The following is a 19,966-nucleotide window of genomic DNA, read 5'->3' as shown; positions in this document are numbered from 1 at the left end:
TGGAAGTTATTAAACTTTTCAGGAACACACACTTTTAGTTACCCCATTACAGTTTTATAAATTACAGAGAAAAGGTTTATTAGAAGCTACAAAATAAATATTTAAAACATTATGTAAAAGCTAAAGCTGTTAATTTTTTATTTTGGGTGACCTGACAAATTGTGATTGGAACCTGTTGTGAGTGTGACCAAGACAGTGTGTTCAATTCCATGTAAGAAATTTTAAAGTTTTACTGCCATTGCCTCTTACTTATTAATTGACCTTTTGTTTAATAATTTCGGGTTGATTTTAGGCCACCAACAAAATGGAAATGAAAGATATTGCTAAACACAAGACACTATGGAAAATGAACTCAACCAGTGAGCCTTTATTACTTGCTGGTGTAGAAGTCAGTCCTTTGAAGAAATTCACTATTCCCAAGATCAGGAGGGCAGCTGGGAAAGGTAATATTTACTATTTCCAAGGAAGACGGGGTTATTTCATAACTATTACTGCATTTTTCTGATTCTTAGTTTGTGTTCATCTTCTGTTTTGACTATATAAAATTAGATGAAGTCATGCCTTTAATTCCTTAAACACACATGTTCCTTTGGTTCACACACAATGAAACAGACATGTCTCCTATCCCTTTCACTAAGTACACTTAAAATTGCTGGACATTATACACAAAACAAATAGTAGAAGACTTTGGAAGGTGTAGAGAAGATGGACCACTTAAAAACCCTGGGACTCAAGGAATGTCACTGCAGTAAGTTCTCTGGATTTTATGTTTTTGTTTCCTCCATGTCTCAGATCATATGCCAACAGTCCAGGAATACCAGCTGGAATAGACACAGAAAGCCCCAAGAAAAGTGTCTTCTCCCTTGAAAAGGACTAGGAAGGGCACATCCTAGAAAAATAGAAACTTATTTGACAGTATATCCCTTACTCCTACAAAAAACTAGGGGGAAAAATATAGCCGGTACACCTTTGTTAGCAAAAGCTAAGTGGAGGGCTTAGACTTCTATCCACTCCTCTCCCCTTCATGGCAGTAACAGGTTCCCCTCCCTGGCATCCCCTCCCCTGCAGTGTCAGTGGTTTTCCATCCCTGCCCTGTGGTGATGAGCCACCCCTTCTCATTTGGAATAGAGTCCATGAAGACCAAGTATGGAGCCTGGACTGCTATCACACCTGTCAGTTACAAAACACCTGTCCCTTTCCCACATTGTCATTGGAGGCTGAGTCAGGAGCAGTGACTTCTACCCCTTTCTCATGGTAACAAAGCACCCCCCCCCACACACACACACACAGTGTTGTTGGAGACTCTGTAGGGAGCCAGGACTTCAGTCCAATCTGGTGGTAAAGAAATCAGTCCCTCCCTTTTCTTACTGGCAGTTTCCCCTGTTAGCTCAATTTCAGTAGAGGCTTGGTAAAACCCAAGATTAAATATGATCCAGAATATCTTAACAATATCCAAAATGACCAAAATAAAATTTTTTGAAATCACTCATTTTCTACCAACCAGGAAAAATGTCAACTTGAATGAGACAAAGTAATCCATAGATGCCAATACTCTGATGAAACAGATGTTGGAATTAATCTGACAAGGCTCTTAAGGCAGCCATTATAATGGTGTTTCAGTAAGCAACTATGAACACTCTTGAAACAAATGAAAAAATAGAAAATCTCAAAAAAATGCAAAATGTAATAAAGAACCAAGTAGAAATTTTGGAACTGAAAAATACAATAATCAAAATAAAAACTCAAAGGATGGATCCAGAGAAGAGTTGAGAAGAAGACATTGGAAATAGTCAGTGAATTTGAAGATAATAACAATAGAAATTACTCAGCCTGAATGACACGGGAGAACGTACACATGCACACACAGAAAAAAATACCAGAGCTTCAGGAATGTGTGGAACAATAATATAAGATTTAACATCTTTGTCCTCAGTGTCCCCAAAGAAGAAGAGAAAGAGTGTAGAAAAGTACTTGAAGGAATATTGGCTAAAAAATTTCCCAAATTTGGCAAAGGGCGTAAACCTGCATAGTCAAAAGGCTGAAGGTTCCATAAACCCAAAAAGTCCATGCTATAGCATAGCATAATCAAACTTCTGAAGACTAAGGACAGAAAAATCTTGAAAGCAACTAGAGCAACCACATATCTATAAGGGAAAAAAAAATTTTTAAGTAAACTCTATGCCCAACAGGGGGCTTGAGCTCATGACTCCCAAGAGTAAGAGTCATGTGCTTCAACCAACTGAGCCAGCCAGGTGCCCCTATAGGGGAAAATTTTTTTGAATGACAGAAGATTTCTCATTAGAAACCATGGAGCCTAGAGGAGGTGGCATAACATTTAAGTATAGAAGGAGAAGAACTGTCAACCCATAGTTCTGTCCCTGGCAAAAATATCCTTCAGGAATAGAAATGAAGTAGACATTTTCAGATGAAGTAAATTAAAATTTTTTCATCAACACATGGCTGAAAGAATGGCTGAACAAAGTTCTCTAAACAAAGCAACAGAAGAAGGAGGCTGGGAACATTAGGAATTAAGGAAAGATTCAAAATACAGGGAAATATAATGAGCCATCCTTCTCTTGAGTTTTATAATTATGTTTGACAGTTGGAAAAAAAGTTGTAACATTCTCTGATGTGATTCTCAGTGCATATAGAGGAAATAATTATAAAGTGAGATGTTACCATTGGAAGGAACTGGGTGAATGGGAATATAGGTGCTCTCTGTATTATATATTACAACTACATGTGAATCTACAGTTACATCAGAATTAAAAGATTTTTATAAAAATAGATCAAAATGGATTTTTTTAAATGTTTTAAATGTTTCCTGACCCATAGGAAGTCAGGAAAATGAAATCAAGAATTGAACAGTGGAGGAAAAAACAGATAAATGGCAGGCTTAAGCCCTAACATACCAATTATATTAAGTGTAAATGATATATACCAATTAAAAAAACGGGTTGACACAATATATTTTTATTTATTTATTTTTAATATGAAATTTATTGTCTCATTGGTTTCCATACAACACCCAGTGCTCATCCCAACAGGTGCCCTCCTCAATACCCATCACCCACCCTACCCTCCCTTCTACCCCCCATCAACCCTCAGATTGTTCTCAGTTTTCAAGAGTCTCCTATGGTTTGGCTCCCTCCCTCTCTAACTTTTTTAGAGTCAATGGGGGAGTTCTCCTCCCCCATGGTCTTCTGTTAAGTTTCTCAGGATCCACATAAGAGTGAAAACATACGGTATCTGTCTTTCTCTGTGTGACTTATTTCACTTAGCATAACATTCTCCAGTTCCATCCACGTTGCTACAAAAGGCCATATTTCATTCTTTCTCATTGCCACGTAGTATTCCATTGTGTATATAAACCACAATATGTTTATCCATTCATCAGTTGATAGACATTTAGGCTCTTCCCATAATTTGGCTCTTGTTAAAAGTGCTGCTGTAAACATCGGGGTACAGGTGCCCCTATGCATCAGCACTCCTGTATCCCTTGGGTAAATTCCTAGCAGTGCTATTGCTGGGTCATAGGGTAGATCTATTTTTAATTTTTTGAGCAAGCTCCACACTGTTTTCCAGAATGGCTGCACCAGTTTGCATTCCCACCAGCAGTGCAAGAGGGTCCTGCTTCTCCACATCCTCTCCAGCATCTATAGTCTCCTGATGTGTTCATTTTGGCCACTCTGACTGGTGTGAGGTGGTATCTGAGTATGGTTTTGATTTGTATTTCCCTGATGAGGAGCAACGTTGAGCATCTTTTCATGTGCCTGTTGGCCATCTGGATGTCTTCTCTAGAGAAGTGTCTATTCGTGTTTTCTGCCCATTTCTTCACTGGATTATGTGTTTTTCGGGTGTGGAGTTTGGTGAGTTCTTTATAGATTTTGGATACTAGCCCTTTGTCCGATATGTCATTTGGAAGTATCTTTTCCCATTCCATCGGTTGCCTTTTAGTTTTGTTGATTGTTTCCTTTGTAGTGCAGAAGCTTATTATCTTCATGAGGTCCCAATAGTTCATTTTTGCTTTTAATTCCCTTGCCTTTGGAGATGTGTCAACTACGAAATTGGTGCGGCTGAGGTCAGGGAGGTTTTTTTCCTGCTTTTTCTTCTAGGGTTTTTATGGTTTCCTGTCTCACATTCAGGTCCTTTATCCATTTTGAGTTTATTTTTGTGAATGGTATAAGAAAGTGGTCTAGTTTCATTCTTCTGCATGTTGCTGTCCAGTTCTCCCAGCACCATTTGTTAAAGAGACTGTCTTTTTTCCATTGGATAGTCTTTCCTGCTTTGTCAAAGATTAGGTTGGCCATACTTTGGTGGGTCCAGTTCTGGAGTCTCTATTCTATTCCATTGGTCTATGTGTGTCTATTGTTTTTGTGCCAATACCATGCTGTCTTGATGATTACAGCTTTTTAGTAGAGGCTAATGTCTGGGATTGTGATGCCTTCTGCTTTGGTCTTCTTCTTCAAAATTACTTTGGCTATTCAGGGCCTTTTGTGGTTCCATACAAATTTTAGGATTGCTTGTTCTAGCTTCAAGAAGAATGCTGGTGCAATTTTGATTGGGATTGCATTGAATGTGTAGATAGCTTTGGGTGGTATTGACATTTTAACAATATTTATTCTTCCAATCCATGAGCGTGGAATGTTTTTCCATTTCTTTATATCTTCTTCAATTTCCTTCCTTAGCTTTCTATAGTTTTCAGCATACAGATCTTTTACATCTTTGGTTAGGTTTATTCCTAGGTATTTTATGCTTCTTGGTGCAATTGTGAATGGGATCAGTTTCTTTATTTGTCTTTCTGTTGCTTCGTTATTAGTGTATAAGAATGCAACTGATTTCTGTACATTGATTTTGTATCCTGCGACTTTGCTGAATTCATACATCAGTTCTAGTAGACTTTTGGTGGAGTCTGTCGGGTTTTCCATCTATAATATCATGTCATCTGCAAAAAGTGAAAGCTTAACTTCATCTTTGCCAATTTTGATGCCTTTGATTTCCTTTTGTTATCTGATTGCTGATGCTAGTACTTCCAACACTATGTTAAACAACAGCAGTGAGGGTGGACATCCCTTCGTGTTCCTGATCTCAGGGGGAAAGCTCTCAGTTTTTCCCCATTGAGAATGATATTAGCTGTGGGCTTTTCATAAATGGCTTTTATGATGTTCAAGTATGTTCCTTCTATCCCGACTTTCTCAAGGGTTTTTATTAAGAAAGGATGCTGAATTTTGTCAAATGCTTTTTCTGCATCAATTGACAAGATCATATGGTTCTTTTCTTTTCTTTTATTAATGTGATGTATCACATTGATTGGTTTGTGAATATTGAACCAGCCTTGCAGCCCAGGAATGAATCCCATTTGATCATGGTGAATAATTCTTTTTATATGCTGTTGAATTTGATTTTTTAGTATCTTACTGAGAATTTTTGCATCCATATTCATCAGGGATATTGGCCTGTAGTTCTCTTTTTTTGCTGGGTCTCTGTCTGGTTTAGGAATCAAAGTAATGCTGGCTTCAGAGAATGAGTCTGGAAGTTTTCCTTCCCTTTCTATTTTCTGGAACAGCTTGAGAAGGATAGGTATTATCTCTGCTTTAAATGTCTGGTAGAATTCCCCAGGGAAACCATCTGGTCCTGGACTCTTATTTGTTGGGAGATTTTTGATAACTGATTCAATTTCTTCACTGATTATGGGTCTGTTCAAGTTTTCTATTTCTTCCTGTTTGAGTTTTGGAAGTGTGTGGGTGCTTAGGAATTTGTCCATTTCTTCCAGGTTGTCCAGTTTGTTGACATATAATTTTTTATAGTATTCCCTGATAATTGCTTGTATTTCTGAGGGATTGGTCATAATAATTCCATTTTCATTTATGATTTTATCTATTTGGGTCATCTCCCTTTTCTTTTTGAGAAGCCTGGCTAGAGGTTTATCAATTTTGTTTATTTTTTCAAAAAAACCAACTCTTGGTTTCGTTGATCTGCTCTACAGTTTTTTTATATTCTATATTGTTTATTTATGCTCTGATCTTTATTATTTCTCTTCTTCTGCTGGGTTTGGGGTGTCTTTGCTGTTCTGCTTCTATTTCCTTTAGGTGTGCTGTTAGATTTTGTATTTGGGATTTTTCTTGTTTCTTGAGATAGGCCTGGATTATAATGTATTTTCCTCTCAGGACCTCCTTCGCTGCATCCCAAAGCATTTGAATTGTTGTATTTTCATTTTCATTTGTTTCCATATATTTTTTAATTTCTTCTCTAATTGCCTGGTTGACCCATTCATTCTTTAGTAGGGTGTTCTTTAACCTCCATGCTTTTGGAGGTTTTCCAGACTTTTTTCTTGTGGTTGATTTCAAGCTTCATAGCATTGTGGTCTGAAAATGTGCATGGTATGGTCTCAATTCTTTTATACTTATGAAGGGCTGTTTTGTGACCCAGTATGTGATCTATCTTGGAGAATGTTCCATGTGCACTTGAGAAGAAAGAAACAAGGGCCCTGAATGATACAATATATTTTTTCTTTTTTTTGATACAATATATATTTTTTTTAATTTTTCTTTTTTTTTTTTTCAACGTTTATTTATTTTTGGGACAGAGAGAGACAGAGCATGAACGGGGGAGGGGCAGAGAGAGAGGGAGACACAGAATCGGAAACAGGCTCCATGCTCCGAGCCATCAGCCCAGAGCCTGACGCGGGGCTCGAACTCACGGACCGCGAGATCGTGACCTGGCTGAAGTCGGACGCTTAACCGACTGCGCCACCCAGGCGCCCCTAATACAATATATTTTTTAAGATGACTTAAGTATATAATGTTGATAAATCCACTGCAAATATAGTGATACACATTTTTTAAAGTAACATAGGCAGAAAGGCCATGGAAACAGCCAAAATAAAGCAAGACTAGCTTTATTCATATCAGATAAAGCAGAATTCTGAGAAAAGAAAATTACCAGGAACAAAGAGGGATGTTGCATAATGATGAGAGAAAGGGTCAATCTACCCATAAGACATAGCAAACCTTAATGTGTATACATCAAACAACAGAGCTTCAGTATGCATGAATCAAAATTGTTAGAAATTAAAGAAGACATGGACAAATTCAGATTTATAGCTGGAGACTTTAGTATACCTGTGTCAACAATTGGTAGAACTGAACTATTAAGGCAGAAAATCAGCAAAGATACAGAAGAACTTGACACCATCAAACAACAGAATCTAATTGACATTTATACATGACTTCACCCAACAACAGCAGAGTAGATATTCTTTTCAAACGCTCATTTGACACTAATCAAGATAGACAATATGTTGGGCCCTGAAACACATCTCCCCATATTTAAAGAATTGAAGTCATACAGAATATGTTCTTGGACCATATGCAAAGTAGAAATTCATAGAAAGTAATAGGTCTCAAAACACATGGAAAATAACACATTTCTAAATATTCATGAGATTTCAAGAGAAATAAAATGCATTGAATCAAAATGAAAATGCAACATAGCAGAATTTTAGGGACACAGCTAAAGCATTGCTAACAAATTTATAGCACTGAATACTTAACATTAGAAAATAGAAAGGGTTTCATATGATCTAGTAATTCCACAACTGGGTATTTATCCAAAGAATACAAAAACACTAATTCAGAAACCTGTATGTTTATTGAAGTTAACTCACAATAGCTAAATTATGGAAGCAGCCCAAATGTCCATTGATAGATGAATGGATAAAGAAGACGTGGAATACTCTCTCTCTCTCTCTCTCTCTCTCTCTCTCTCTCTCTCTCTCTCACACACACACACACACACACACACACACAGTGGAATACTATTCAGCCATAAAAAAGAATGAAATCGACATTTGCAACAACATGGATGGATCTAGAGAGTATAATGCTAAGCAATATAAGTCAGTCAGAAAAAGACAAATACCATGTGATTTCACTCATGTGAAATTGAAGAAAATTAATGAACAAAATTAAAAAGAGACAAGCCAGTGGGGCACCTGGGTGGCTCAATTGGGTAAGTGTCCGACTTTGGCTCAGGTCATGAATCTCCATTTAGGAGTTTGAGCCTCCTGTCTGGCTCTGTGCAGACACCTCAGAGCCTGGAGCCTGCTTCAGATTCTCTGTTTCCTCTCTGCTCCTTCTCTGCTCCTACTCTGTCTCTCTCAAAAATAAACAAACACTGAAAAAATTATTAAAAAAAGAGAGAGAGAGACAAGCCAAAACCAGACTCTTAACTATAGACATCTGATGGTTACCAGAGGGGAAGTGGGTAGAGAGATGGGTGAAATAGGTGAAGGGGAGTTAAGAGTACATTTATCTTGATGAGCACTGAGTAACGTATAGAATTGTTGAATCACTATATTGTACACCTGAAACTATATGTTAACACTGTGTGTTAACTGTTCTGGAATTAAATTTTTTAAAAATAGGAATGATTTCATAACTAACTTCAGCTTCCACCTTAAGAAAATAAGAACAGAATAACAAGCCCAAAACAAGCAAAGAAGGAAAATCAATGAAAAATAAGTTGGTTGATTGAAAAAATAAAAAACTTGACAAACCTTTAGCAAGACTGACAGAAGGGACAAATATTACAAATTACCACTATCAGGAATGAAATGGGGTATCATTTCTGACCCACAGCATTAAAGGTTAATAAGGGAATACTATGAACAGATCTACTTACATAAACATAGATGAAATAGACCCATTTGTCAGAAACTACAAAGTAACAAAACATTGTTGGAAAAGAAGTCTCCAGACCCAGATGGTTTCACTGGAGAATTCTAAACATTTAATTAATTAATTATTAATTTAATTATTTTATTTTTGAGAGAGAGTGAACACAAGCTGGGGAGGAGCAGAGACAGAGGGGGACAGAGGATATGAAGTGAGCTCTGCACTGGCAGCAGTGGGCACAACGCAGGGCTCAAACTCATGAACCATGAAATCATGACCTGAGCCGAAGTAGGACACTCAACCGACTGAGCCACGCAGATGCCCCAGAATGCTATACATTTAAAAAAGAGTTAATACAAATTCCACAGAACCTCTTCCAGAAAATAGAAAATAATTTTATGATATTACAAGCAGACAAATGCAATACAAAAAAAGAACAACACATGCCAATATCCATCATGAATATTGGTGCAGAAATCTTACACAAAATATAAGCAAATTCAACAGCACTGTATATAAAATGAATTAGACCAGAGTACCAAAGAAAATTTATTTGAGGGATGCAAGCCTGGTTTTGTATTTGAAAGTGAATCTATATTTGCAGGATAGAGAACAATTGCATAATCATATTAATTAATGCAAAGAAAGCATTTGACAAGTTTCAACACTCATGACAAAGACCCAGCAGACTAAGAACAGGGCAATTTCCTCAACTTGATAAGGAGTATATTAAAAATGACTGTAGCAGGGGCGCCTGGGTGGTGCAGTCGGTTAAGCGTCCGACTTCAGCCAGGTCATGATCTCGCGGTCCGTGAGTTCGAGCCCCGCGTCGGGCTCTGGGCTGATGATGGCCCAGAGCCTGGAGCCTGCTTCCGATTCTGTGTCTCCCTCTCTCTTTGCCCCTCCCCCGTTCATGCTCTGTCTCTCTCTGTCCCAAAAATAAATAAACGCTGAAAAAAAAAAATTAAAAAAAAAAATGACTGTAGCTAACATCACACTTAATGATGAACAACAAGTTTTCTCTGTAAGAGAAGAAGGCAAGAACATTCTCATTTACCATTCTTATGAACATAGTGCTGGAAATTGTAGCCAGTGCAAAAAGTGAATGAAATTGATTTAAAAACAAGAAAAGGGGGCGCCTGGGTGGCACAGTCGGTTAAGCGTCCGACTTCAGCCAGGTCACGATCTCGCGGTCTGTGAGTTCGAGCCCCGCGTCGGGCTCTGGGCTGATGGCTCAGAGCCTGGAGCCTGTTTCCGATTCTGTGTCTCCCTCTCTCTCTGCCCCTCGCCCGTTCATGCTCTGTCTCTCTCTGTCCCAAAATAAATAAACATTGAAAAAAAAATTAAAAAAAAAAATAAAAAGAAAAGAAGAAATAAAAAAAAAGAAAAGAAGAAATAAGACTTTCTGTTTGAAGATAACGTAGGGAAACCCAAGGAATTTACAAAAAAAAAAAAAAAAAGTCCCCAACTAGTAAGTCCAGCAAGGTCACTGGATGCATGATTAAAATAGAAAAATCATAGAAGCAACTAAGTGTCCATAGATGGTTGAATGGATAAAGAAGATGGAGTAGATGTACACACACACACATACACACAGGAACATTAGCCATAAAAAAGAATAAAATCTTGCCATTTGTGACAACATGGATGGACCTAGAGGGTATTATACTGTGTGAAATAACTTAGAAAAACACAAATACCATATGATTTCACTTAACATGTGGAATCTAAAAAACAGAACAAGGGAACAAGACAAAAGCAGAAATAGACTCATAAATACAGAAAAGAAACTAAGGGTAGCCAGAGGGGAGAGAAGTTGGGGGAATGGGCAAAATAAGTGAAGGGGATTAGGAAGTACAAACTTCCAGTTATAAGTTAAGTCATGGGAATGAGAAATACAGTCTAGGGGATATAATTAATAATATTGTAGTGACTTTGGATGGTGACATATGGTAACTATACTTATTGTAGTGAGCATTTTGTAAAGTATATAATTGTTGAATCACTATGTTGTATACCTGAAACTAATATATTATTGTATACCAACTCAGCTATGTCTCAATTTTTAAAAAATGGAAAAAATCACTTAAATTTTTATAGATTAGCAAGGAGCACGTGAAAATTAACACGAATATCAAACATAATGCCATTTATAATAGCTCAAAACATGAAATACATATGTAGAAGTCTAACAAAAACATGTATGGTGTTTTTTGCTTTAAACAATAAATGCTGATGAAAGAAATCAAAGAGAATCTGTTACTGGGGAGGTGTACTTACATTCATGGATTAGAAGACTCAGCATAATGAAGATGTCAGTTCTCCACAAATTTAAATTTATTGCCATTTCTCTCAAAATCCCAGCAAGTCTTTTTGTAAATAAATTTATTCTCAAATTTGCATGAAAAGGCAAAGAAACTAGAATAGCTTACACAATTTTGAAGTAGAAACACAAAGTGTAATTACTCTGCTCAATACTAAAAGCTTACTCTGTAGCTACAGTAATCAAGACAGCATACCATTGGCAGAAGAATAGACATGAGTGGAACAGAATAGAGCCTCCAGAAATAAACCCGCATTAATACACTTGTTTGATTTTCTTTCAGTTAATTTTTATGAAAGTATATTCAATGGAGGAAAGGTAGTCTTTTCATCAGATATTGCTGGAGCAATTGGACAGCATCCATAGGCAAGAAAATGAACTTCTCCCTACTTCACACAAAACATAATTACAGTTGAATCATGGGTGGGGCCTGGCTGGCTCATTTTGTAGATCATGCGACTCTTGATCTTAAGATTGTGAGTTCAAGCCCCAAACTGGGTGTAGAGATTACTTGAAACTAAAATCGTGGAAAAAGAATCATGGGTTTAAATGGAAAATGTGAAACTAAAATTTCTAGAAGAAATCTGAAGAATCTAGAATAGTTCTCAGAAGTGATGTCAAAAGCACAAGGTATATAAATTTGAGCCCCACACTGGGTATAGAGATTACTAAAAAAAATAAATAAATAAACTTTAAAAAAAAAAAAAAAGGAAAAGTTGATAAATTGGCTTCATCACAATTAGAAATTTTTGTAAAAGACTGTTAGGTAAGTGAAAATACAAGCTTAGTGGGAGAAAAGGTAGGGTTTTGTTTTTTTGTTTTAAGTATAGTTGACACACAATGTTACATTAGTTTCAGGTGTACAGCATAGTGATTCAACAAGTCTACATTATGCTGTGCTCCCGACAAGTGTAGCTACTATCTGTCACCATACAATGTTCAACACTGTTAAGTACCATTGACTATATTCCCTGTGCTGTACCTTTTCTCCCCATGACTTATTTATTCCATAATGGGAAACCCATATCTGCTACTCCCCTTTACCCATTTTGCTCTTCCTTCCACCCCCCCCTTCCCTCAGGCAACCATCAGTTTTTCTATTTATGGGTCTGATTTTTACTTTTTGTTTTTTATTTTCCACATATAAGTGAAATCATATGGTATTTGTTTTTTCTCTTTCTGACTTATTTCATGTAGCATAATATCCTCTAGGTCCATCCATGTTGTTGCAAATGGCAAGATCTTATCCTTTTTTGTGACTAATATTAAATTGTAAATATATATACCACAGCTTTTTTTTAAAATTTTTAATGGTTTTTTTTTTGAAAGAGAGAGCGTGAGCTGGGGAAGGGCAGAGGAGACACAGAATCTAAAGCAGCTCCAGGCTATGAGCTGTCATCACAGAGCCCGACGCGGGGCTGGAACCCATGAGCTGTGAGATCATGACGTGAGCCGAAGTCAGACACTCAACCGACTGAGCCACCCAAGCACCCCTATACACCACATCTTTTTTTTAAAAAATTTTTTTTTCAACATTTATTTTATTTTTGGGACAGAGAGAGACAGAGCATGAACGGGGGAGGGGCAGAGAGAGGGGGAGACACAGAATGGAAGCAGGCTCCAGGCTCTGAGCCATCAGCCCAGAGCCCGACGCGGGGCTCGAACTCACGGACCGCGAGATCGTGACCTGGCTGAAGTCGGACGCTTAACCGACTGCGCCACCCAGGCGCCCCTATACCACATCTTTATTCACTCATCTATCATTGGACACTTGGGCTTCTTCCATACCTTGGCTATTGTAAATAATGATGCGCTAAACATAGGGGTTCATGTATCTTTTCACATTTGTGTTTTCATTTTTGGGGGTAAAAACCCAGTAGTGGAATTACTGAATCGTATGGTATTTCTGTTTTTAATTTTTTGAAGAACTAACATTCCCACCAACAGTGCACAAGGGTTCCTTTTTCTCCACATCCTCGTCAACACTTGTAAATCATGTATCTGAGAAGAACTCAGATCTTGAGCATGTAAAGTGCTTTGCAAATTCAATAGTAAGAAAAAGACATTCCAATAGTAAGGAAAAAAACATGAACAGACATTTCACTAAAGAGGATGTACAGACAGCAAATGAGCATATAAAAAGATGTTCAACATCATAGCCATTAAGAAAATGGAAACCACAATAAGATACCACTACTCATTTGATGAAACAGCTAAAATTAAAAGAGTAACAATGCCAAATGTTAGCAAAGATGTGGAGAAACCAAATCAGTCATATAACCAGCGGAAATGTAAGATAGCTCAGCCACTCTTTGAAAAACAGTTTGATAGTTTCTTAAAAACACCAAACGTGCAATTATCATATAACCCAGAAATTGCACTTTTGGGCATATCCCAGAGAAGTGAAAACTTAGGTCCACACAAAAACCATACACAAATGTTCATAGCAGCCTTATTTGGAATAGCCAAAAATTGGCTACCACCTAGGTTTACAGTGAGTGGATGGTTAGACTATGGTACATCCATACCATGGAATACTTAGCAATAAAAAGAAACCATCTACTGAAATAACAACTTAGTTGGATCTCAAAGGGATTATCTTGAATGAAAAAAGCCAATGTCCATAGGTCACAAATACAAAATTCTACTTAACAAAACATTCTTGAAATGACAAAGGTATAGAATATGGAGAACAGATGAGTAGTTTTCAAGACTTAGAGGCAGAGAAGGGGAATAGGGTTAACAGTATGATTCTGTTTATAAAACAGTAAGGGAGATCTTTGTGGTGATGAATCTTGATTATAGTGGTTGCCATGAATCTATACATATGGTAAAATTGCATAGAACTATACACACAAATACAAGTATATGTAAAACTGATAAAATCTTAAGATCTGTGGATTGTACCAATATTATTTTTCTGGTTTTGATATTATATGTCATTGTGTAGATGTACAAAGATGTAATTTTAAAGTCAAATAACCACTTGCCCTTTTCTTTATCTTTAGCTTACCTGTCACCTTGTTGCACCAACACTAGAGAGTATAGTTTCATACATGATACTCTTAACCAGTGCCGGCTTGATGTAGGCTGTGATCTACAATCATCATGGCAGTTTGGGGATACAAAACTGGTTCACAATGAGGATCTGGAAAAAAAATTTACTTCTAAGAGGTAAGTTATTATGACCTATAAGTTGAGATTTTTTTTCATTTTTACTATAAAGTTTTATATAAATTAGTAATTTCTACCATTTGAGATTTGGTAAGTACCACTAAAAAAATAAGTACAGAGATTATTTATTCATTATTTTATTGGCTTCTCATGGCCTTGTGTAATAGTGAAGAGCTAAGTGTGATATTTTGGTTAATAAATTTTACAGGTTAACGTAGCCAGATTTCAGACACATGTAATTTTTTAATCCTGATAAATTTTTCAGAAGCATATATCAGCACATTTATTGAGCAGCCATTGTATAGATTCTTTGTGCCTCCTGGATAATATAAAACAGCAGTTAAAGAATTCAGAAAAATGGGGGCACCTGGGTGGCTCAGTCGGTTGAGCATCTGACTTCGGCTCAGGTCATGATCTCACAGCTTGTGAGTTTGAACCCCGAGTCAGGTGCTGACAGCTCAGAGCCTGGAGCCTGCTTCAGAATCTGTGTCTCCCTCTCTCTCTACTCTTCCCCCCACTTGTGTCCTCTTTTTCAAAAATAAACAAACATTAAAAAATTTTAAAAAAGAATTTAGAAAAATAACTTTTTTTTCCTTGACTCAACCATTCAGAGACTTAGTTGATGTTTTAATTTGGCAAGATTATATCTGGCTATTTCCAGCTATTCTACTAGAGCCACTATTTTTTTTCTTCTGAAAAACTTTTGAGTGTAGTTAACACATAGTATTTACATTAGTTTCAGGTATACAACTATTTCTGATACTAATTTTTCAAAAGTACTACTTGTACTTTTTGGGAAGGCATAATCCATTATGTTGTTTTGATAAGAAAGAAGAAAAGCATATGCAGTTTCTCATTATAAACATTTTGCATTTATAGGTCTAGATCTTATGTGAATACAATACAGCTTTTTCATTTTCTGAATTTTTCTCCTTTATCAATTTGCATTTAATGTAAAACCTAACTGTAGTTTGATGCAAGACCCATACTTAGAACTCATTTTGGAATGTTTTTTGTTTCTTTTTTTGTTTTAAAATTAATTACTCTTGGGGCGCCTGGGTGGCTCAGTCGGTTAAGCGTCCGACTTCAGCCAGGTCACGATCTCGCGGTCCGTGAGTTCGAGCCCCGCGTCGGGCTCTGGGCTGATGGCTCAGAGCCTGGAGCCTGTTTCTGATTCTGTGTCTCCCTCTCTCTCTGCCCCTCCCCCGTTCATGCTCTGTCTCTCTCTGTCCCAAAAATAAATAAACGTTGAAAAAAAAATTTTTTTTAAATAAATAAATAAAATAAAATTAATTACTCTTGACTCAAACATACATACCCCCTGGTATCACTTTGAGAGAATTGGTGGGAATGACAGATATAGTTGATAGCATATTCTTTCATCTAGGCACCACAGTTTTGAGCAAAAGTAGAATGGACTGGATATATCCTGCCACTTTTTTTTTTTTTCAATGTTTATTTATTTTTTGGGACAGAGAGAGACAGAGCATGAACGGGGGAGGGGCAGAGAGAGAGAGAGACACAGAATCGGAAACAGGCTCCAGGCTCTGAACCATCAGTCCAGAGCCTGACGCGGGGCTCGAACTCACGGACCGCGAGATCGTGACCTGGCTGAAGTCGGACGCTTAACCGACTGCGCCACCCAGGCGCCCCTATCCTGCCACTTTTAAATTGAAGTAATAGTTTGATCAAAAATTAATTCCTGGTATTGCTCTTTGATTTTGGTTCTTCTAGGCTTTTTAAAATTTTACCCTTTTTTGTAATGCCCCCCTGCCCAACACTTAATTTACAACCTCTTAAAGTTAGCAGAGAAATTAGAACCATGCAACAAGACATGTAAGAACATTGCAAATAACCAACAATATAGATTTATTGGTTTCTTAGGTATTTGCCCAATTAGACAAACTCATTTGTTTCCCATAGTACTTTATACTCATTTTTCTTACTACAAATATTGGTTTTGTGAGATTCTCCTGTATTGTGAGTTTTATCTCATTTGTGTTTATGTCCATAGCATGAAACTGGCAACACAGTGGACACTTAATTGTTAAATTAAGTTAAATTTTTCTTTCTTTTTTTTTTTTTAAGTGGAATTTTCACCAATTTGCATATCATCCTTGCACAGGGGGCCATACTAATCTTCTCTGTATCATTCCAGTTTTAGTGTATGTGCTGCTGAAGTGAGCACAAATTTTTATTTCATATTTTAAAACTCCATAGGTTTTAAAGGGCCCTTAATTAACCTTAAGGCACAAGTGGGAATAAAATAAAAGGAAAAATAAATAAGAATGGTTAGCAGAAATCAAAAAGAATGAAATCTTGCCATTTACAACTACGTGGATAGAACTGGAAGGTATTATGCTAAGTGAAATTAGTCAGAGAAAGATAAATAAATGACTTCACTCATATGAGGACTTTAAGATACAAAACAGATGAACATAAGGGAAGGGAAGCAAAAATAATAAAAAACAGGGAGAGGAACAAAACGTAAGAGACTCCTAAATATGGAAAACAAACAGAGGGTTACTGGAGGGGTTATTGGAGGGGGATGGGCTAAATGGGTAAGGGGCATTAAGGAATCTACTCCAGAAATCATTGTTGTACTATATGCTAACTAACTTGGATGTAAATTAAAACAATAAAAATAAACTTTAAAAAAGAATGGTTAGCAGAAGAAAATAATAGAATGAAAAGAAAAAGTATAGTAACATTGACTGCTTCTGGCTTTTCTTTTTATCACTCACCTTGGAGGAGTTAATATGTCTATGGGCTCAGCAAAAGCAAGTATCTCCAAAAGGACACTAATTTCCACTTCTTATCTCCATTCCATCTATCACTTCTTAAATCTGAAATAGGTGAAAGCGTTAATAATCTAAACATCTATGTATTCGATCATTCATTAAACATCTGAGTGCCTATTGTGTCAGACACTATTTTTGATACCCTCAGAGAAAATGAGTGTTTTTTCCTCAGCCTTAAAGAGTTCACATTCTAGTTTAGAACACATACAGCTAAATATAAAATACAGCGTTATCATAAACATACAGGTGCACAGATGAGGGACTGATTATTCTTAAGAATTTTAAGAGATACTTTAAAGAATTAAACTTGAGCTGGTATTAATGGGTAAAAGAGAAACTGAATTATTCTTAAGGCCATTGCCTTATTTGTATCAGTTTGACCCTTTTTGTTTTAATATTACTTACTTTTAAACATTTCAAATTTATTGAAAGGATGTCATTTTAAAGATTGTCAGTACCCAACTTAATGTTATTGTTGAATTAGTACTTGACATCTCCATTTCTGTTTCACCCCAGATGTAGTCTGAGCCGTCCGTGGTTTACTTCATTTACTTTAACGGTAATTGATTCCAAGGGTGGGCTGAACTAAATCAGTTTGGGTCAGTAACACACTGAAGATGTATTGACGTGGGGGTCCCTAGGAAAGAGAAGCCAATCTGATGTGAACAAGGAAGCATTTTGCTTAAGCTACTGATAGCACCACTGTGGTAATAAAGAGACTAGTGTTAGGACGACCCTAAAGCTGAGGACAGCAGGACAAAGAGATGGAAAAAACCTGGATCCTTGATGACATCTGGAGCCACAGAACCCATCAACCCTGATAAAAGCTGCAAGATTTCTGAATTTCTTGTTATAAGAAGTCAACTTATTTTTAAGCCAGTTTGAACAAGTTTCTGTGCTTGATGCCAACAGCATTCCAGCTGATACTGAATTTCGTACTGGGACAGGGGTACTTGCAAGTAAGAGATTGTATACTATGGATTTAACTTGGAGAGAGGGCAGTAAGGGTGCCAACTTGAGATGTTGGTGATATTCCCTTATACTTTGGGGCATAACCATTTGCTTCCTGAGGCTGTGGTTTGGAAGGAAATTATACAGAAATTTGAGGATATTGAAGTGCCCTGACCGTGTCCTACTTAGATCCAAAAGACCTTAAACATTCAGATTGCAGATTTGGTAAGAAAGATTCTTTCTTCATGTGGTTTCACAGGTCAGCCTCATAAAATTAGATTGAGGTAAAGAATTCATCTTTTCTGAAGTTAGTTTGAATTTCGGATTAGAAAAGAGATTTAACAGGAGATAAGTATGCTATAGAGCACATACTTTCAACCTTCCCGATACCTTCTTTAAGTATTTTCTACTGGGTAAATGGAAACTACTCAGGTTTATACAGTAAAGATATTTTTTATTTTTTTATTTTTTATTTATTTATTTTTTAATTTTTTTTTTAACGTTTATTTATTTTTGAGACAGAGAGAGATAGAGCATGAACAGGGGAGGGGCAGAGAGAGAGGGAGACACAGAATCTGAAACAGGCTCCAGGCTCTGGGCTGTCAGCACAGAGCCCGACGCGGGGCTCAAACCCACGGACCGTGAGATCATGACCTGAGCTGAAGTCGGATGCTTAACCGACTGAGCCACCCAGGCGCCCCAGTAAAGGTATTTTTTAAATGCAATGGGGGAGGAAATGGATAGTTTCTAATTGGAATGCAGTAGGTAAAGGCCATTCCAAATTCAGAGCCTTGGAAGATGGGAAGATTTAGAGGCTTGTTGCCAGGAGACAAAGTCCTAATTGCAACCATTGTCTAACCGTGATCTTGCTATGGTTACTAGCCTTTAGAATTTTGAGGGTAAAGAATACTAGCTGCTTCTTTTCAAAAGGACATACTGTGTGCTAAGGGCCAGTTAACACTGACCACTGCTGTATCATTGTTTACTTTTCTGAATTTAATTGTAGTTACCCTATTTTTTTCCTTTTACCGATGTATTTTGGGTGTAGATAATAATCTTATAGCTGTATTACCTTAATGGATGTTAACTATAGGGATCTATATCCAGACCTGTTGGAAATGAAGGCGTGTTAGTCAGATCATGGATCTGAAGTTAGATGCAGTAACTGGATGACATTTTGGCTTGTTCCCTTTTTGTGAGGTAGGTTGAAGTGTTTTGTGTGAGCCTAAGCATTTTTGAAAGTATATGTGTTAGAAGAAGGGTGTGTGCAAAGGGTAACCAAGTTAGTAGACTATAGTCTTTCTAACAATTCTAAATCATCTTACATAATTCAAACTATTTTTTTGTCCTATTCTCCTTTATTGGTTTACTGATGTACAGGCCTGGTCTGTATGGTTCACTAGGATACTGTATGAGACCTGCCTGGAAAGCCTGAGATGAAGGCAGTGTCTCTATTAAGGACCGCAAGCAAGGAAGCTATAGGTCTAGTTGCTGCTTGGCAGCCTTCTTAAGACTTAGAGGAGCCAAAGATAAAAGTAAAGCTATAGACAGCAGTAAGGAGAGTCAAAGCAAAGAAACTTGAATCCTTAATATTTTGGGGGAACTGAGTAAATTCAGAATCTGCCTTCAGTAGGCAGCACAGTACATCCCCAAAAATGCCCACATCTTGATTCTTAGAATCTGTGAATATGTTATTTTACATAACAACGAAGACTTTGCAGATCTGATTGCGATCACAAACCTGCAGATGGGCGATTATCTTGGATTACCTGCGTGAGCGCAGTTTCGAGATATGAGCTCTTAGAAATGTAAGAGGAAGGCAGAATGGGTCAGAGAGGAGACAGGAAAAATTTCAGAGGGATTCAGCCTGCTTTTCCTGGCTTTCAAGATGGAGGAAAGGTGTTATGACTCAAGGAATGCTGGTAACTTCTAGAACCTGGGAGCAGCATTCAGCAAACAGCTAGGAAGGAAATAGGATGTTAGTGCTCCGTCTGCAAGTAAATTTTGCCAACAAGTGAAGAGATCCTCCCCCAGAGCCTGAG

The 19,966-nt window shown here is 37.2% G+C and overlaps 1 protein-coding gene and 1 non-coding gene across 2 annotated transcripts in view; one reads left to right on the top strand and one right to left on the bottom strand.

Annotated features, from left to right (window-relative positions):
* The first annotated feature begins 304 nt into the window (after nucleotides 1-304).
* Nucleotides 305-19,966, top strand: part of TEX15 (testis expressed 15, meiosis and synapsis associated) — a 64,771-nt gene continuing 45,109 nt past the window's right edge. Inside the window, exons 1-2 of the mRNA XM_032593035.1 lie at nucleotides 305-443; nucleotides 14,007-14,172. Coding sequence (XP_032448926.1) covers nucleotides 305-443; nucleotides 14,007-14,172 — 305 coding nt within the window. The remainder of the gene's footprint in view (nucleotides 444-14,006; nucleotides 14,173-19,966) is intronic.
* On the bottom strand, nucleotides 16,253-16,360 carry LOC115513154. The gene has a single exon (XR_003968577.1). It is a non-coding gene; the product is annotated as a U6 spliceosomal RNA (small nuclear RNA).

This window comes from Lynx canadensis, chromosome B1 (genome assembly GCF_007474595.2).
Source record: "Lynx canadensis isolate LIC74 chromosome B1, mLynCan4.pri.v2, whole genome shotgun sequence".
In the NCBI taxonomy this organism is placed as follows: domain Eukaryota; kingdom Metazoa; phylum Chordata; class Mammalia; order Carnivora; family Felidae; genus Lynx; species Lynx canadensis.
This window is presented reverse-complemented; position numbering and strand designations above follow the sequence as displayed.